General features: G+C 43.1%; 1 protein-coding gene across 1 annotated transcript in view; it reads left to right on the top strand.

Annotated features, from left to right (window-relative positions):
* Positions 1 to 419: 419 nt before the first annotated feature.
* Positions 420 to 20,215, top strand: part of FGF13 (fibroblast growth factor 13) — a 585,452-nt gene continuing 565,656 nt past the window's right edge. Inside the window, exons 1-2 of the mRNA XM_055267593.2 lie at positions 420 to 485; positions 1,129 to 1,341. Coding sequence (XP_055123568.1) covers positions 1,293 to 1,341 — 49 coding nt within the window. The 5' untranslated portion in view covers positions 420 to 485; positions 1,129 to 1,292. The remainder of the gene's footprint in view (positions 486 to 1,128; positions 1,342 to 20,215) is intronic.

The following is a 20,215-nucleotide window of genomic DNA, read 5'->3' as shown; positions in this document are numbered from 1 at the left end:
CAACAGGGGAGTCCCCAAAGTGTAGGTGGCGACCAGCACGGGCCTGGGAAAGCAGGCGCTAGGAGTAGAGGAGTTACAGGGGCCGGGGTGGGGGGAGCGCCCGGCTTCCATCTCCTTGGCCAGCGGTGGGGCCCGCTACAGCGGCACCCGCGGGCCCTCCCTGCCCCGGAGGGGCCAGGGGACGCCCCGCAGACACGCTCGCCCGCACTACGCGGGGCTCGCCGGGGTTTTGCCAGCCGGCGGCTGACGTCGGCGCGCCCCTGCCGAGCTCTCCTTTTACTACAGCGGGCGGGCGGCTTTGGGAAGCCCCGCCTTCGCCAGCCCCCACCCTCCGCGTGCCCACACCTTGCCGTTTATATAGAATGCGCCGCGGTGTTGATTCGTGGCTCTCTAGGACCGGAGAGTTCTTTGGAAGGAGGGCGCGAGCGAGGGAGCGGGCGAGCTCCGAGGGGGTGTGGGTGTAGGGAGAGAGAGAAAGAGAGCAGGTAAGGGCCATCGTCTCCCACTCCTCCGCCGGCGACCAACTCCGGCCCCCTTTTTGGCAAAATAAGAGGAATCTGGAAATGGATTAAATAGAAAGAAAGAAAAGAGGCGACCCTCTCCTCCCGATTCCCCGCGGGCGAGAAGCTGCGCGACTCTGCGGTGTAACAGGCTCACACGTTGCTCATCACATGCTCAAACATTTCCCTTTCAGGGAGGCTTGTTATTTTTAAGTGAATATTTTTATCTTTGTTTTGATTTTTTTAAAAGCCTTCCTCGGGGTTTTATTTTGATCGAGTTGGCGGCCCGCAGCGGATTGGGAGAGGCGGGGGAAAGCAGCCTGCCAGTGCGCGGGCAGCCCACCCAGGCAACTCCCAGCGAGCGGCCCGCGCGGAGCCCAGGGAGGCCGGCAGTGAAGCCGGGGAGTCCCGGCCGCTCCTCTCGGCCGCCCCGGGGGTTGCGAGCGTGGCTCTCCGCAGGCGGGCAGAAGCTGAGGGCGCGGGGCGCGGAGGAAGCGCCGCGCCGCTTTGTCTCTTCACTTCTTGAGCGCGGCGAGCGGCTCCTCCCGCGGCCGGCCGCTCGGGATCGCGGCGGCGGCGACGGCGGCTCCTCCTTCACCCCTTTCCTTTCCTCCCCACTCTCTCGTAGGCAGCGGCGGCGGCGGCAGCGGTGGGGAAAAGCGGATTCCGCCCCGAACCATACCGAGGGGAGCTCGTGGTCGAGACTTGCCGCCCTAAGCACTCTCCCAAGTCCGGCCCGCTCGGCGAGGACTTCCGTCTTCTGAGCGAACCTTGTCAAGCAAGCTGGGATCTATGAGTGGAAAGGTGACCAAGCCCAAAGAGGAGAAAGATGCTTCTAAGGGTAAGCCCGCCCGCCGAGTCCGCCTGCTTTCCTTTCCTTCGTTTCCCTCGCCCCCTCGCGTGCGCGCCGCCCTCCGGCGGCTCCTTGCCTCCTTCCCGGAGCCTAAGCTGCCCATGACCTCTGCGACCCCGGGAGAAAAGGGGGGGGGCAGAGGTCGCTAGGGGGTGGATCTAGGTTTGCACCACTTTCCCTCCTTCCTCGCGGAATTGTCGACCCTCGAGTGCCTCCAGCCTCCTCCACTCCCCCTCTGGACGCACGGTGGTGGCGCTGCGGGCAGACGAAGCTGCTGCAGCCCGGAGCGCCGGGAACCGCGCTGTCTGCTGACAGCCGGCCGCCTGTCTGTATGAGTGCATGTGTGTGCGTGTGCGCGAGTGTGCATATGTGTGCTGCGCGCGTGCAACATGGTGACATACTCAGGAATCTGCCCTGCTCTCAGAACTCAAGCTTGAACCCACCTTCAGCCCCCTCTCCCCGCCCCCAATGCAAACAAAGAGCCTGGTGGAGACGCAGAACCCCTCCCCCCTCCTTTCCCCCCACCTCCTCCTCCCCCCACCCCGGACATCTCCTAATCCCAAACTCCTTATCCACCCCAACCCTCGGGGAAGGCAGGAGTTTGCACCCTTCGACACGCCGCGTGCAAAAGTGAGCAATCCTGGTGCCCTGGCGCCGCCCGCGCTGCGCTTTGGCAGCACAGCCTCGCCAAGCCCCAGGAGAACAAAGGCTGTTGTCCCTTTGCCACTAGTGCCCAGCGTGAGTGGGCCTCCGCGGGAGGGGGCAGTCCTCTTCCTCTGCTTGCTGGGATTCAGCCACCGCGCCCGGGGCACCCGACCACTGGTCCCCCTGGAGTGCGCGCCTCTGCCCAGGGCCTCCCATCGGCGGGTTGGGGAGGCGCAGCAAAGCGGTGCTCAGGCTGGGGAGAACTAAGGCAAAGGAAGGGGACGCCCCCCACCCTCTGCCGGTTCTAGCCGTTGCCTTTCTCAGGACTGGGATCAGCCCCAGAATGTAAACTGGAGACAGCGGCCTTGAAGACCGGGGTGCAGAAAGAGGCACAGAGAGGGAATGTGGAAGAGCAGTGGGGAACAGCAGGTGCCTTAGGTGCAAGTGTCCGGAATGGCCACGGAGCAGACGCTGGAGTGGGCTGGACTAGCCCTGAGGGCCCCAAGCACACTGGACCGCAGCGACCCACGCTGAGTCCCCACTGCAGAAGTGAGGTTGCAGCGCGGGGAGTCCCAGCTTTTGTTCATGGGGGCCCCAATTCCTCCCTGAGCCCTCAGGCCCCCTTCACTCCCACTCCTTTCTCTATTCCTTTTTCTCCTCTCCTCCTTCTCGCCTCTCCCCATCTCTCAGAGCTTTCTTTCCCGGGAGATTCTAGGGCAGCACCAGCCCTCCCCCGCGGAAAGTTGTCAAAGTCTTCAGCTCAAGGCCTTTATCCTTGTTTCTAAGTGGAGCCATTTCTTCCCCAACTAGGCGAAAGGGTGACGAAGGTTCCGGAAGTTTGTGGAGGGGTTAGATCCGTTGTCATAAGGGTCGTTGTTGCCCCCGGTCTGGCTCAAGGCTGGCATTCAATCCCAAGTGAAAGAGTAACTTTGGAAAGTAGAACGACAGCTGTAGGTTTCCAGAGCTCTCCTAATTGTTGAGTCTCAAACAGGCATTTATATGATAAAGGAAAATGACTTCAGGGTCATTAAATCGTTTTGTTTTCCACTGAGGGCCCAGAGAAGTAAATGTAATTAAAGAATGTAGCACCAGATTGATCTAGGCACGTCATTCCCCTGTTGACTCTGGGAGTATTTCTCGTTTGTTTCTGGAACTTTGGTTCCTGATTTCCATCAGGTGGTTACTTCAGGTTTATTTCAGGCTACCGTTGGGAGACCCTGAAACCAAATTCATTCACAGAAAATGAGTTTCTGTTTTAGGAATATAATTTGCAGTTGTCCAGAATGGATTAACGCATCTGGAAACAGGACAGGTTTCTGTAATTCAATAATACAAATTTGTACTAGGCATGTGTCATAACATTTTCTTGTGTTGACTCACCACATTTGAAACCACATACCTCTGTAGGAATTGTGTAATTAGCACTTGAAATTATGGCTGTAATTAGAATAAATTAATTTTACAAGGCAACTTTTAAGAAGGGAGTTTACTTGCCCGAGAAGATGGGAAGCTTTTGGCTGCTAAGAGCAAGATTGCCATTTCAGCCTTTCTGTTCGTTGTTGAATTTAGAGCATTTTCAAAATAGTAAGTGTGTAGTAGCCATTAGTATTTTCTTCTTTCAAGTATATGAAAAGTCTTATGTGACTAAATTTTAAAGACTACTTTTTATATTAGAGATGAAAGGTACAAGGTCTACTTATCTTTTAGTCAATAGGGTTTATATATGTTGACCATATTTCTGAAGAGTTTTCCTTACTTACAAATTTCCTATATATAGGTCATCTTTAATTTTTTTTTTTTTTTTTTTTTTTTTTTTTTTTTTTTTTTTTTTTTTTTTTTATGCTGTATATTTTATTGGTGCTAACATACTTCTCCCATTTTAAAATCCAGGAAATTCACCTGTTTTTGTGTGTGTATAGTCTTGTAAGTTTTGACAGATATATATACAGATATGTAATCCCCACCCATGATTCTTTCTTAATTTAAAAAAATATATTTTTGAGAGAGCTCACTGTCACCCAGGCTGGAATACAGTGGCGTGATCGTAGCTCACTGCAGCCTCAAACTCCTGGTCTTAAGTGATCCTCCTGCCTCAGCCTCCCAAAGTGCTAGGATTACAGGAATGAGCTAGTGTGCCCTGCCACCACCATTTAAGCTGAAAAACCAATTGGCATATTCTTTGTAACATAACAAGATATAGGATCAAGCACATTTAATTTTGAACAGTGGTGTGACAGATGATTGGATGAAATCAAATAATTTAGTAACAGTTTGAATGAATTTCATAATCTGTTTTCAGAGTCTACTGCTCATTTAAATTCAGCCTCCCACCCCCATCAGTTAGGGCTCATACCCACAGTGTATCATAACTACATCAATTATTATAGAGTACAGTGTTTCCAGAGCTTTTAAAGCACAGGTAGTAGGTTTCCAGTAAATTATTTTGTGCTGCTGAATGAAATATGGCCTTAAGAGTACGTAAATTGCTGATTGTCTTTTTAAATGACATTTTCTTCAACTCACTGAGGTTAAGACCAGTGATGGACACTGATCTTTTTCATAACCTTTTCAAAAATGTAGCCCGACAAGATAGGCTGTTCTCTCTGGAAAGGGGGCGGGGACCTTGATTCTGTTTGAAACTATTAAAAAGGCCTCTTGTGCAGCCAGTCGCCTTTTGTGTATTTATTTATGCTTTGTATAAACTTTAAAATTGGCAGATGTGTATATAGTTTGAGTCACGCGGCTCTTGGACCGGAGGATCTGTTTCCATTTCAGGGAAGAAGAAAGCATAATATTTGTTTGTTCAAGCAGATATTCTCTTAGCTTTGACTCACTCTTCTCTACCTTGTCACATAAGATCTTTTCATCAGTCTTCTGTTGGAAAAGCACTCAGTTAAGGCTGTTTCTGGTTTGTTCCAACAGTTTTCCTGTGGCATCGGAAATCTTGTAGGCTGCTATAGATAAAACCAAATCTTTTTTGGATTAAGTAAAAATGCTAGCTAATTCTCGCTTTCAAAACTGTCTTTAGGTTTGTGGCTACATGTTTGGAGTTGGGTGTGCTCTTTTCAACAACCCTTTCCTTTGTGCTTAGCTTAACAGCCACCACATCCAGGCAAGTTTCAAGGCTCTGTGGGCCGTGGGTTCTCTTGGTGAGACAGCACTGTTGTCAGGCTGGGCTCATGCTGGCTGCTGGACAATGGAGGACAATTCCATGCATAGCCCAAGAAGCCAGCCACTTGTACAGCTGCTGTTGTAATGGACTGTAGTGGCCCCATGCATTTACACCACAGTTCGTTTTCTGTTCACTTCCTGGCCCTTTCCAATAGTCTTTCTACCCTATCCTACTTAAGAAGGACAGGGCATTGTGGTCATATAGCCAGCATATCTAGTCTTGAGTCCTGAATGCCTTCCAAAAGATCATCTTGATCATTGTAGTTTACTATAATAGGTTGCATCAGGTGTCTTTCTCAGACTTGCGCCAGGCAAAAGCAGATGTTTAGAGGTATTTTACCGACAAGAAATTATGAGGTTGGTGACCTCTTATTAAAAAGTAACAATGATCATCTGTCTATTACTCATGTAGGGACTTGTTTTTTTCACTCTGACATCATGGTCCCATGGTTTTACATACAGTGTCATAAGCCACACAGTCTCTTCTGTGCCGAAGGAGGTGATCATAGCCTTGCTAAGGAGGTGTGACCAGGGAGATCTCTAATCAGAAATATTGGTCTGTTCTTGGGGATAGGTGGAGAAAATGAGTGCACATTATACCCAAATCCTCTTCATAATTATTTGTAGCAGCGTGTAGCTTCTTTATTGACAAAAGCTAAAGCTAGAAGGGGGAGCAAGTTGGGGCATGGGTTAGGGGTACTGTATCTTCTCTCTAGCTTTGTACTGCTTCCTCTAAGCCTCTTCTCAGCACAGTTCAAATAATTTAAAGGGGTTAGTATGTGTCCTAGGTCTGGAGATGTGGGTGAGGTTGGAGTGGGAATGGATGTTGAATTGGGGCCTGGGTAAGAAGCAGAGGGTGAGCTGTGGAGTGAAGGAAAGAGTTGAGGTCGATGCCCACAGCGGGGAGATTTTATGGATGGCTTTGAGGACAGGGTCAGGACTGGGGAGAGAATTGGAATCAGGGAGAGAATTGGAATCAGAATTGGATAAGCCAGAGGGCAGATTTGTAAGGCGGTGAGTAAGGATATGAAACTGTTAGCGTTCCAGGTCTCTTTGCAGCTGTGCTGTTTTATGTCCAAATCAACTTCTTATTCTGGGAATTACAATCAACATAGAACAACCAGAATGTGTTGCAGTTCTTCAAATATATCCAATAAAAAGGCTTTCTAGTGTCTGCTTCAGTATGACTTATATTTTTGGAGTTGAGAAATTTGAAAAGAATGGACAATAATTGTCAAGATTAAGCAATTGAAGGAGCAGGGAAAAACCATGTGCGTTAAAGTAGAGTGGATGAAGGGGATCCTACATGTCTATTACCTTGCTCAGCTTAACGTTATCTTTGAAATGTGAAGGCTAGGCACATAATATAGTTTTAGCAATTAGTACAGAACACAAATGTCTGCATAACTCATTTTCTGCAGTCACTGATTTATGTTTCCCTATCAAGAAGACACATCATCACCATGACATATCCGCACAGGCTGAAGAGTGGATTTCAGGCTCATTGTCCTGTGTAATGTGGATCATCTTAGTTAGTCGTCATCAACTTGAAATGTAGGTTATCTATTTGTAATGTACCAGCTCTACAAACTTAGTTGAATCTTATTTCTGACATTTCTTAACATGGCATTTTATCACTTTTTTGAATGTCATATATTGATGAAACATTTCCTAAGAGTGTGGGTTTCCAGGTAAATGCATTAATTTCCTAAAGAAGTGAAATAATATTTAGTAGTCATTATGACCACCACTCCAGGCCTCAGATCCGATTTCTCCTTGAATTGGATGGTCATTTTTTTTCCTTTAAAGCAGTGTTTTCCAGAGTACTAATTCTGAAAATGGGGGGGGTTATTAGAAAAGAAATAAATTATTGATTCTTAGGGTACAATGGACATATGAAGGACTATTATATTAAGGGATCTGAGTTGTAATAAATATTAAGTCTAAATTACAATGACTGTTTATTGTGATTACTGTAAAGCAGTTCTCATGGCTATTCTTGCCTCTGCCCTTTGAAATTACTTTTAGCATTGATTTTCAAATGGAAATAGTACTAGTGTCACTGGCTAATGACCTTCCCCACAGGCAAAGGCTTCTGCTGGTGTAGGGTTGTGGTTGACATTCTAGGGAGTACAATAGGGCTGTCCAGAGCTAAGTTGCTTGCTTGGCCTGCCTGCAGAGACATCAGATTTGGTCTGGACAATCACTCTTTGGCCTAAAGGAATCCCTAGTTGTACATGTCTGTCCTTTTTTTTTTGTGGTTTTCCTGTAAGTAGGGCTGGGAAGAAAGAAAAGAATCTTCTGGTGAAAGGCAGGCCTAGTCAAAGGCCAAATTAGAAAAGAAAAACAGTAAAACTCAATTTCCTTTTTTTGTAATTGAAATCTACCTGTAGTAACATGTACAGATCTTAAGTGTGCATCTCAATGATTTTTGATATTTACATCCGTAAAATCCACACCAAAGTCAAGATACAGAACATTCTTGTCACCCCAGAAAGTTCTCTCATGCCCTTTTCTAGTCATTCCCCTTACCTAAAGACGACCCTTATTTTATTCTTTTTTTTTTTTTTTTTTTTTTGAGATAGGGTCTCAGTCTGTCACCCAGACTGGAGTGCAGTGGCGTGATCTCCGCTCACTGCAACCTCTGCCTCCCGGGTTCAAGTGATTCTCCTGCCCCAGCCTTCCTAGTAGCTGGGATTACAGGCGTGCGCCACCACCGCCCGGCCAATTTTTTGTATTTTTAGTAGAGATGGGGTTTCACCATGTTGGCCAAGCTGGTCTTGAACTCCTGACCTCAAACGATCCACCCACCTTGGCCTCCCAAAGTGCTGGGATTACAGGTGTGAGCCATCGTGCCTGGCCTCCTATTTTTATTTCTATCATCATCTATTAGTTTTTCCTGTATGCACTCTTTGGTTTCTGCCACACCTAGCCACCTCCCCATCCAACACTCTTCATCCCCTGTTGATAACCCTTCTCGTCTTGTCCTCTAGTTTCTTGGAAGACTCCCACCCTGCCCCACACTGGGGCATTCAATAGAATCTTGGACATGGTTAGTCTTCTAGGAGTAGTTGTTGAATGACCTGGGAAAGATAGGGAAATCCTTTAAGCAGAGGTATGTTTTATTCATCCTTCAATAGCAAATAACAATAATGAACATTGCTGTCTTTATAATAGTAGCCTGTAAATTATTGAGCAGTTACTATTTACTAGGCAAACATTATTTTTACATATATCTAATTTAATCCTGACAGCCAAATGAAGTACAGTAGCTCTAAGTACATACAGACTTTAGAGATGAGAAAATTGAAGTTCATGGAGATCATGTAGCTTATATGAAGTCACACCGCTAGTGGTTTGCAAATTACTAACACAGTGCTTGGCCTTGTAGTAATCAATAAATGATGAATGCATATGCCATGCGCCTATGAAAACTCATTGGTCCTATGCCCTGCTCACTTCCTGTTTTGTTGTCATATCAGAAGGCACTGTGATAGAGAAAGACTTTTTCAGAGCCTCCTGGTGGCTTAATCTGATAAATACTTAGGGATATTTACATTCTATCTAAAGATTGCCTGGGGTAGAGCTTCCACTCAAAGAATTCAATAGTTAATGGTTGACTTTCTAACACCTAGATACGTGGGAGAAATAATTTTGACTGGTGTCCTAAAAATAATAGTATTTTCTGAGTACTGACTACAGGCCAGGGAATTGACATGAAATATCTCATGAAATCTTCATAACAATATATGGACATTCAATGTATGGAGAATGAATATCCACACTATTCTTCCAATGTGACAGATGAAGAAACTGAGACCAAGGCCATCCTTAGGTCACTCAGCTAACAAGATGGTGAAGTGAGGATTTGACCAGATTTGATTGACTCCAAATCTACCTCCTAACCACTAACCACTATATCACACTCCCTTCCTAGGCAGCACAGCTGAGTTTTTCTAATGCAGGTTTGCACAAAGACAAAATTACCTTCATTCACCAAATTGGACATAATTAGGAGGAGTGTGACTATACTAAATGCATGGTTGCTCCAGGGCTGTGGTCTTTGTTCAGTTAAACAAACATCTGAACATTTTTTGAGTGACTTTTCTCTATCAGGTGCTGTGCCGGGGTGCCCTTTCCTTCTTCTCTGGCCTGGGACATTCTGACTTTTCACTTTCCCATGTGCATCTCACTTCACTTGGCCATCTTCTTGAACCACTGCTACAGGACATTGGCCAGGTGACTTTGGCTTTCATATTGGTTTAAAAACAATGGTGCCTTCTTTTGCAACTGCATCTGGGACCTTGTTTCACCTGTGTCTTCAAGATTATACATTCTCTTAATTCACTGTTGAGTAAAAACTCCACCTGTTTATTTTAGCTTTCATTACATGGTATATGCTTTCAGTCTGTCTCCCATCAGAATCCTATGTCTCATTTCCCTTCTCTTTGTCTCTCAACCCTACCCGTTCTTCCTCCGACTCTCCTTTCCCCCCCTCCTTTTCTTGTTAACAAATGTCAGTGGTTTTTATTAACCGAATGGGGCTCCTCAGGGTGTGCTGAGTTCATTGAAAGATTTTCATTTCTGGATTTTTTCCTTTGATAGCTATATTAATCGTGATGAAATAAATCCACCCCCCACAACAAAGTGTAGCTCCACAGAAGAGGTTTTTCACTACTTATATAACTCATTTTAAATGGAAAAATAAAAAAGTGCAAGCTTTATTTTGTGTACTATTTAGGCTGCCTTCAGTTAGATAATATTTCCAAAAATATATCTTGTTAAGAGAGACACAACGCCTTGAACAAGCATATTAATTATAGTTCTCGAAGTTGAGAATCATGTAGTGTTTATCTGTATTGTAGAACTGTTGCTCAATGGTAATAATTAACAGTGATGGGTCTATTGCTTGGCTATAGGTAAATTTCATAACAAACATGAAACCCAGTTCTCAAAACTTGCTCCAAATAATGTAGCATTTGTTACTGTTGTGGAGTTGAGGGTTAGTAAATAGCTAGGGTTCTTAAAATATTTATCCAGCTCTTAAAAGTAGAAGTAAACAACCTAAAGAAGACAGGCTGAGTGCAGTTCTTGAATATGCCCATAGATATTTTCAGAATCTTCTTTCAGTGGTGACTTTGAAAGTATTGAGAATTGACCTGCTTATTTTGCCTTTGATTCTCTGTGTGTATGCTTGCCTCTCCCCTTGGGGGGTTTATTGAACATTAAGGCTTCCAAGAGCTCTTGAATTTGTGAGTGATTTTCGGAGCTCTGGGAACAATGTGAGCCATTCTCTTGGAAACAGGACAAGGTGCTCCTAGATGCTCTCATTCCAGGGAGCATTTGTTTTTCGGCTAGCTGGGAACCCGACGATCGCGCTGAAAGGTCTGGTCAACCAGCCTCCCTCAGTTCCTGTGTATCTGGCAGGCAGGTTTATTACAAACCTTAGTGTGCTCATTAGCCTCGTGATGTGGCAGCTGCCTAAAAAAGAAACACGGAAAAGTTGTGTCACCGAAGGTGAAACTTGGCAAAGAGCTGCCCGGCGCCGGCTCCGGGCATGACAAAGCGCCTTCCTGGCGGCGGCAGCGGCGGTGGGCAGTGGGGGTTTCTGTTTGCTTGCCCTCGATACCCACGGCCCAGTCGACTCACGGGGAGGCGTCGCAAAGGGAAACCGCGGGCCCGGGCCAGGGCTCCGTGGCTGGCGGTGCGGGCGGCCGCAGTCCGGGGGAAGATACTGCGCGCTCCGGTGCGGCCCGCGGCCTCGCAGTCTAGACTGCGGGCACGTTGCAGCCTGTGGGGAAGCAGCGTTAAGATGGTGGCGGTCAGAGCAGCGCTGGTGGTGGCTGGGCGGGGCTCAGGGAGGCGCGCCCTCCTCCCTCACCCACACCTATCAAGGCTTTCTTGCTTTCCGTACACCTGACCCACCCGCTAGACACCTCAAAGGCAGGCATAGAAGGCCAAGAGCCTTGAAGTCAGGGCTTGACCAATACAAGAGCTTTGCTTTCTCTGTCTTCTTGTTAATGCTAATTTGACTTTAGCTGCTCAAAAACCAAAGATGCATCTTGAGCAGGACGCTCACAGGCAGATTTGAATTTATCTGTGTGTTTTTATATTGCTTATGTTTTATTACATTGATTTTTTTCAGATTACAAAATAATGCATGTTTACTGGAGCCAATTTGGAACATCATAAAAGCATAGAGAAGAAAATATCACTCAAGGTTCCACTACCAAGTTAACTTTTTGAGGCTTTGCTTCTAGTCCTTTTACTCTGCATATTATAATACATAGACATGGCTAATTATCTTTAAGTGTATATGTGGGATCAGGCACATACACGATAACTTCCTTTTTTTCCCTCAACGTGTTAGAATGTTATTTTACGTCGTTAAATAATTTGCACCATCATTTTCAGTGTGTATAGTAGGTGTGGAGTTAGGGGTAACCAAGGAGAGATGGTGATTTGTGCCTGGGGTGTGAACATTTTTCCTGTACCTCCTTGAGATCCTTCTCACTGGACACCACAAGCATGATTAGTATTTTGTAAAAGTACATATATGAATATGTGCCCATATGGGTCTATGTATATGTGTGTATAAATCTGTAAATACCAAATTAAATACACATAGACAACTATGCACATATGTAAATAGATACACAACAAATATGCTAACAATAAATCTTGAAAGAATATACACCAAAAGGAATCTCTGGGTGGTTGGCTTATAGAAATTTATAGTGTTTAGTCATATTTTCTATTTTTATCTATAGTGGAAATACATAATTATATTAATGATATAATAATAAAAATAATATTAATGAAATATTACTTACTGATTGTCTTCAAACTGAGTTTTCTGCTCCCTCATTCCTTGATCTAGCGTGAACTACTTATTATTTTTATATTATATGATGCTTCAAGTCGAAGCTAAATCTCCATCCTCCATGAAGCCTTTCTTCCGCCCTCCCAGCAGGCACTGACTGCTTACTTCCTGTACAGGGCTTCTATGTCACCCATCTGGCAATCTCCATGGGCTACTTTGGGTATATCTCATGGTTAACTTCTTATCTGCTTATGTCTTATCCCTCTGAATAGACTGGAATGTCTTCAGGGATCCTTTTCACAAAGCAAGTGCTCACTAAATGTGTTACGTAATGACAATGCTTATCATCCATCCTAGGTTTCTGCAAATGCTGCTTTACCTTTGAAACTCTATACCAAAAGCCCTTAGACTGACAGCAATAATCCTGCTGGATTTAATTTTGCTAATTTAATTTAGGATATAATTGCTACTTCATAATGGGCTATCTACGTAGAATTTGGTCAATGATAATACTGATAATATTACTGAAATAGTAGTGATTTTCATATTGATTTTTCAAGTTAGAGGACTCTTGATAGAGAGTTTCTTGGTGATAGAAATAAATCTACAGATTCACACATGCATTGGACAGTCATACCCCAACTTAAGTGATTTCAGTTATTTTAATGCATGTGTAAATTAATTCATCTGTTAATTTACTCGATAAATATGTATTGAACCTTCTATGTGCCATCTGCTTTCTTAGACACTGAGAATACAGCAGTGAGCAGAACAGATAACTATCCCTGCCTTCATGGATAATACAAGCATATTTTGCAAGTTTCCTTAGGGAAACAGACTTTCAGTGCATGAAGCACTCTGTTCCATGTTGGTGGTATGTCAAGCAGTGAGTGATCTGGTGCCCATCATAGCCATTAGGCTCTGGCCAAGCCAAATTACTAATGAGTCAAGCTGGATGGAGTCATACATGGGTTGCTTATCTGTAGTTCAGGAACCACTGAAGCAGTGGTTCCTGGACCAGTTTGGGCATCAGCATCACCTCTAACCACATATACCCCCTACCATGAGAATTTGATTCAGTATATCTGGGCATGAGCCTTAGAAAGCCACATTTTTTATTAAGCCCCTCAAGTGGTTCTAATACACAGCTGGTTTAGGGACCTACTGCCTCTGGGCAGTGTTTCTCAAGCTTGCCTAAAGAATCACCTGTAGGGTTGGTTTGTTTGTTTTTTCTAAACAACAAAACAAAACAAAAACCCTCCCTCTGACCTACTGAATTAGAATTTTAGGAAAAGAGCTGGTAATCTGACTTGTAAGCAGGTGTCCTGGTGATTCTTATCATCAGGCTAGTTGGGGAAACATTGTCCTAGAGACAATCACAGGACTTCCCTAGAAATGATGTATAAATGTCAGTTTTTCTGGTGAGCAGGCTCCATTGCTTTGAACAGATTCTCAAAGGAGTCAACCACTCCAAAAATGTTACATGAGGTGGAGCCCTGAAGTCTAGGACCAGCATTGTTGTCAACTGTATGTTTTGAGTTCTCAGTGTCCTCATGGGTTGAATTAAGTAACCTTAAAGACCTTCTCGGCCCTATTCATCTTCCACATATAAATGTTCTGCTTGGAAGCCTTCTTTCTCTCTTTTTGCTACTTTTTTCTATCTTATTGCCATTCTTGCCTCAATTGTTTCCCTTGATGGTCTCCCTTTAGGAGAAAGTAGGGAAGCAGGAGAATTTCAAAGCCTTGGCTCTCGCAGAGAGGGCGGGGCTTGGAGGGAGCTTCGGGCATGCCATTCAGAGATGGCAATCCTAGTACAGCTGTTAGAATAGCAGAGGTCAGTGTCCAAATATTTTGACCCTTATGATAGCTTGAACCTCAGTGGATCTTAAACTGGTGGGATAAGCGGGTGGGAGTGGGACTTCCAAGACATTTCTCTGCCAGTCTAGAGCAGGATGACACAGGGTGGACAAGGTAATTCCCCTTTTCCTTGGACATAATTTTTCTGCCTGTATCTGGCAGCAGGTGGTGATGGGAGGTGGAAGCAGGAGTGTGAGTGTTGGGCTGGGCCTAGGTGCACCCCCACCCCTTCTCATCCTTGAGGCACCAAGCAGTGTCTCTGTAATTGGTTCATGACCAATCAAGTGCATTGACCTATTACTGCTAGTTACTTTGAGTTATAAATGGTTTTTATTTCCTCTGTGGAATTAGGGGTTCAGGCTGTATAGGATGACCTGATTTGTATCACAAGAGCCTTTGGGACTTTGACAGATTTCACCGTTTAAAACACACTGAGCTTCCTCCCTCCACCCCACTGGACATAAAAGCAACCTTTGAATTTATGGCACAAAGAGCATATCTTTAAAGGGCAGCATGCAGAAAAAGGGAGGAAAAGGAAGTAAGGCAGTTCATCTTCTTTTCTGAGGCCATTGTCTCTGAACAAGTGACAAAACTGAATACCTTGAAAAATCTTGTATTGATTTTTAGTGCAGAGGCATCTCCCCAGGATCTGAAAATCCTGGCAGAAGATAATAAACTTATTTCCCTGCTTTTGAGCCAGAGTTGAGTTGCTTGTTTTACATGGCTGGAAGAAATGAGAGTAGTTGCTCTGCTGAGAGTGAGATTTGGTCCAGAGTGCATCTCTCTTGACCATATTGTATATAGGGGAGACTCAATTTATAAAAACTATATATACAAATCTAACTCAAATGCTGAATGTGGAGGTAGTTACAATATCGAAAGAGTTATTGTTTTATGAAAAGTTTTTCTTTGAATAGCATCATCTTTAGTGTACTTGCATGTTTCTTTGGGCATGAAGGACTACTTGATTAGAAAAAAAGAAATAAAAACCAAGCCTAGAGGCCTCTTGTTGAGGCGTTTGTTTCCTGCTATTCTAATTAGAAACTGTTGCTCAGAGTGGCTGTCTTGCTTCTCAGATTATTATCTTTTTTATTTTAATTATTTTAAATATATTTACTGTGGCAAGATATACAACATAAAACTGACCATTTTATGGTCAACTCTATGGTATCCAGTTCTATGGTATTAAGTATATTCACATTGTTCTGCAGCCTTAATCACCATGCTCCACAGATCCTTAATCATAGGCACTAATGGCTGGAAGGGACCTTCATCATCATTTGGTCTAATCTTTCCACTACAGAGTAGAAGAATTAGGCCCACAGAGAGGCAATGACTTGTCAAAGGTCATAGAACAAGTTAGTGGCAGGGGCCTAGTCCAGTACATTTCCACACTGACACAGTAACAGATTCAGGCAGGTGGCCTCTGTTACTCCACTGATAGCAGAATCAAGGATTGATATAAATGTTTAGGGTATTTTCCTGTTTTTTTTTTTTTCTTTTATCAAGCAAGCAACCAATTATTGTGGTTTAGAGCCAGAAGGTCCTTCAGACACGATCTAGTTCAATTTCCTTATTTAAAATAATTGGCCGTATTTGTGATCTCTAAATCCAAGTTGAACTACAGAAAGATGCTAACATTCTTATTTCTAAAATACAGGACAATTCTTCCCCAGCCTTCCTTTCACTGACTCCATGACATTCTTTGGTTGAAACCAGGTCCTTTGTGGGTGGCTGTTATTAATAAGCTTTTCTTGGGATGTTTACAGTAACTGCTATGACCTAAATAAGTTTGCTTGTATTGTTTTCCCCATAAAGGCAAGAACAGGTTTTAAAAGTTTGTTCATCCTTCTCATCACAATGTATTTATTCATGACTAAAAGAACTAAAGTATTGCATTTTCTCACATTTGGGGCCTTTGTGTGCCCCGATCATGTTTTCTTGGAGTAGAGCTTCAGGACAATACACCATGTAGCATTATAACATGATCCCTCTTGAAAATTTTATTTTTACTTTTAATTGTGGTAAAATACACATAACATAAAATTTACCATCTTAACCATTTTTATGTGTACAGATCAGTAGTGTTAAGTATTTAACTGAAGCATATAATCTGAAGACTGGTTGTGCAACCACTCTTCAGAACGTTTTTATCTCACAAAAGTGAAACCGTGTACACATTAAACAATTCCCCATTTCCCCATTACCCCAGTCCCTTGCAACCACCATTCTACTTTGTTTCTATGGGTTTGACTACTTTAGATATCTTATATAAGCGGAACTATAGTTGTTTGTCATTTTGTGACTGACTTATTTCATTTAGCATTGCTATAAAAAGACACCTGAGATTGGGTAATTTATAAGGAAAAGATGAGCCTTGAGGCTCATCCGTGTTGTAGTGTGCGTGGGAATTTCTTTCCTTTTTCAGGCTGAATAATATTACATTGTATATATAGACCACATTTGGCTTATCCATTCATCCATGGAGGGACACTTGGGTTGCTTTCATCTTCTGACTCTTGTGAATAATGCTGTTATGAACTTGGGTGTAGATGTTTTTTTAATTGATGGGATAAATTGTTTTAAAATAATTTGTTTTCTCAATCTTTAGTCTAAGATTATTAAAATAACATGGTGAATAAAATAAAGGAAGAATGCAAATTTTTAAGGTACTGGAGAATTGAGGCATCAATCCAAATGACTTGCAAGTTTGAGAACCATGAGTAGAGTAAATAGGACTTTTTTAGGTCCTCTTGGGTCTATTATGTTACTTTTTTAAAGTTATTTTGTGTGTGTGTGTGTGGAAACAATGAACTTCCTCTGATAGCCTCTATGATCCTTCATCCTTGCATTTTTGCCTTTTACCGTTTATTTCCATTCCCGTTTGTATGTGTCTCCCACTATACTGTAAACTTGTTGAGTGCAGGGACCAAGTTATTAATTTCTGAATAGTACTTAGGATAAAGCCTGGCTCATAAGGCAAATGCAATAAATGTTTGAAGAGAAATTTGACCCACTCTGTCATTTGGAAATATTTAACTTCACAGTTAGTCTTGGAATAATTCAACATTTTTATTTGTTTTTATCTGCTTCTTTTATATTTGAAACATAGCTCATGTTTAGGAGCACAAATTAGTTTTAAATATGAAGCAATCACGTTTTTTGTTTTTAACTCTTTTTGGGGAGTGGGAGAAACATTTGTTGAATACTTGGCATCAAATAGAGGAAATATCCAGGCCTTGACTTTAGTTTTGATTTGAGTAAGTCCCTCTGAATTTCCACTGTGAATTCTGTCTTCTCCCTGCCACCTCTGAAGAGCTGTGTGTGGCTTTGAGTTGTGCAGCTAGTGCTGTGAGTGCTGTTTTTGTATCAGGGCACAGATTTCCCACTCCATGTATTGGCTCCTAAGCTTTGTTTTCATGCCCCCTACCTTCTCCTGAACCATCTCCAACCTCTTTATAATGTTCCAGAAATAGAAATCTCCCAAAGTGGATTGTGGTTTGTAATAAACGCCCTCAATCCTTAATATATTATTTCCCATTGGTGGGCAGAAAGCCTGCAGATATATTTATTTTCAGGTGATAGACAATACTTTAGAGACACTTGCTTAAGAATCTGGACTCCATTCATTCAAAGAGCATCAAGCATTATGGCAGGCCCAGGCACTGGTGAAACACTGTTGAGGAGAGTCTCTATTCTTGCTCTTACAGAGCTGATAGTGGGAGAAATAAAAAGGAAGCAGTGCCTCGGCTGAGAAACACAGAGAACTAGGGAAGCTCATAGGAGAGGGAGCTGACATAGTTGGTTGGTGGTAGCAAGTGCGATCATTAACTTGACACCTGAAGGATGAGTAAGAATTTGTCAGTTGATGAGGAGGAATAAGAGCGTCCTGGAAAGTGGGGACAGCACATGTAGAAGCTAGGAGATGAGCAAGAACATGGCTTACTTAGAGAACGGAAGGAAGTACATTATTCCTAGAGTAGTGAGTCACCTTAGTTATATGGATAGTCCTGGCATATGCTGAATTATGCCACTCTCATTTCAGTGGACAGTCCCATTGATTCCAATTTTTAAGCAGAAATATTGAAAATGCTGTTCTTCTGTGCATTAACAAGGAGGTTCCCTGGTAGGAAGAAATACATGAAAAACAAGTAGGCTCAATGGTAACTTAATGCACTTGATGAAATGCTGATTGTGAACAAAACTTCGGGATACTATCATTATAAGTGAATGAAACCCATTAGATTTTAAGTAGAAGACTTTTTTTTTTTCTGCTAAGATTAGAGGCCTCAGGGTTTTGTTAATTGTGGACTCCATGATCAGAAATCCATATATGTGTCTGCAGCCATGATTTTTCTATTAGTAACAAGAAAGAGGGATAACTTCTTAACTATTCAGAATATGCATTATTTAGCAGTAAGACACAACTATTCCAGAAAGCGGCTTAATCAACTTTATTCATATGAAAGTACATAGTTTTATGGCTATTATTAGTAGGCCATGAATTTTTATTAAGTCAAAAAGAACATTGATATTTAACAGATAATGCCATTCTTGGCAGTGTAGGGTGTAATCAAGCAGAACACAACTCATTTCTGACTTCCAACTATATCACTCATGTTGACTCTCTGCTTTGTCTCTAGCAGTTGCATGAAAGTAAATGTACTATCACAGATACTTCCCAGATGTTGCCACACAGAAATTTCAGGATAGTTCCATTCATACCATTTATTCATTCAAGGAACACGTATTGGGTGCTGGCTCTCTGTCAAGCTTGATTGTAGGTGTTGGAAAAATGTGACCAAGCTACAGATTGTCCCTGCCCTTGCAGGGCTCACAGTGTAGTGGGGAAGATAGACAAGCAAATAGTCAATTGAGACAAATACAGTGTGACCAGTGCTGTAATAGCAGATGCCCTGGAAACTGTGCAAGCTCAGAGGAGGGCAGCTAACAGCCTTGAAGGGCCAGGGAATGCTCCCTGAGGAGAGAGATCAGCTGGGATCAGAAAAGTGAATTAGGACCTGGCCTGGCAAAGAGGAGGGCAAAGAGAATTTCAAGCAGAGAGAACAGCTCATTTGAAGACAAAGAAGTGAGAAGAATGTCAGGAAGGAAGGGAGAGAGAGAGAGGGAAGGGTATTGCAAATGTAAATGTAAAAGGGCATAACTGTATGACATGCATTATGGCTAGAGAGACATGAGGTGTACCTGAATAGGTAGGCAGGGGCTGGCACACAAAGGCATTGAGGTGTACTTTTGTGTATGAGGATGAAAAGTTTGGATTTCATTTCAAATGCATTGGAAAGCCTTTGGAGAGTTTCCTGATGGGAAGCCCTGTGATCTGATGTACATTTTTAAAAACTCTGTCTGGCTAGGAAGGCAGTGAGAAAGCTAATGCAGTGGTCCAGGCTGAGACTTGGTAGAGTAAGAATGAAGAGGGACAATGTGTAAAGATTTGAGAGCACTATCCAGGAATTGGGGTAGATTGGGTTTTGTGCAAATAATAACATGAGTGGTACAATGATATCTCATTTACTTAAGCGGGAGACAGGAATCATGAATGATGACTCTTATGTTTCTGGGATCCAGTCCCATCTCTAGCACTTACAACTGTGTGATTGAGCAGTATCACTTCTTCTTTGCATCTCCTTTTTTTCATCTCTTACATTTTCCCACTGTGATTGCAGACTGATTTTCAATGGTGATTCATAATGATCCTAATATCCTTTACTTCTAAGGTACATAGCAGACCATTTATAAATATTGCCCAAATAAATGAACTGGCATCATGCAGCTACATTCTTATGCAGGTATACTTCCTGGTTAGGTGCAGATTAACCTATTTAGTCTTTCTTATCTGTAGCTTATTACTGGGAATAATCTAAAGTGGAAATCAAACCGTAGAATGTGTGTGATATAATGGTCCCCTCTACTGGACTGGGCCTTAAGAACTCACATTTTCCCCCCTTACTTTGCTGTTATCTTGCCTTTATTTAGTGCAACAGAAAATCACTTATGTGCTTTATATCAGTATTCCCATTTGTAAAATGCCTATGATAATGCCAGATCCTGACTTTAGTTTTAGGGGTGATATTATCAACAAGATAATAGCTTTTAAGCATAATCATTTAGTGTTTATAATAGACCTTTCCTCTAAGAACTTCCTGGTGTTTGTCATTGGAGGTGGTGTAAGGCAGAGAACAGAAGCCCCTGAAGAGCTTTTCCAGAGAATCTAGGTCCTGACTCTACTCCACACCAACTTCAGTGGGGGCACATTGGTGGACATGCACAGTGGACTCCCGCTGTTTTGGACCTTCCCTGCTCTGCATAGTCTTGTAGCAATATGGTCTTCTCATGTTTCAGAACATC

The sequence above is a fragment of the Symphalangus syndactylus genome, chromosome X (genome assembly GCF_028878055.3).
Source record: "Symphalangus syndactylus isolate Jambi chromosome X, NHGRI_mSymSyn1-v2.1_pri, whole genome shotgun sequence".
Lineage (NCBI taxonomy): Eukaryota > Metazoa > Chordata > Mammalia > Primates > Hylobatidae > Symphalangus > Symphalangus syndactylus.
This window is presented reverse-complemented; position numbering and strand designations above follow the sequence as displayed.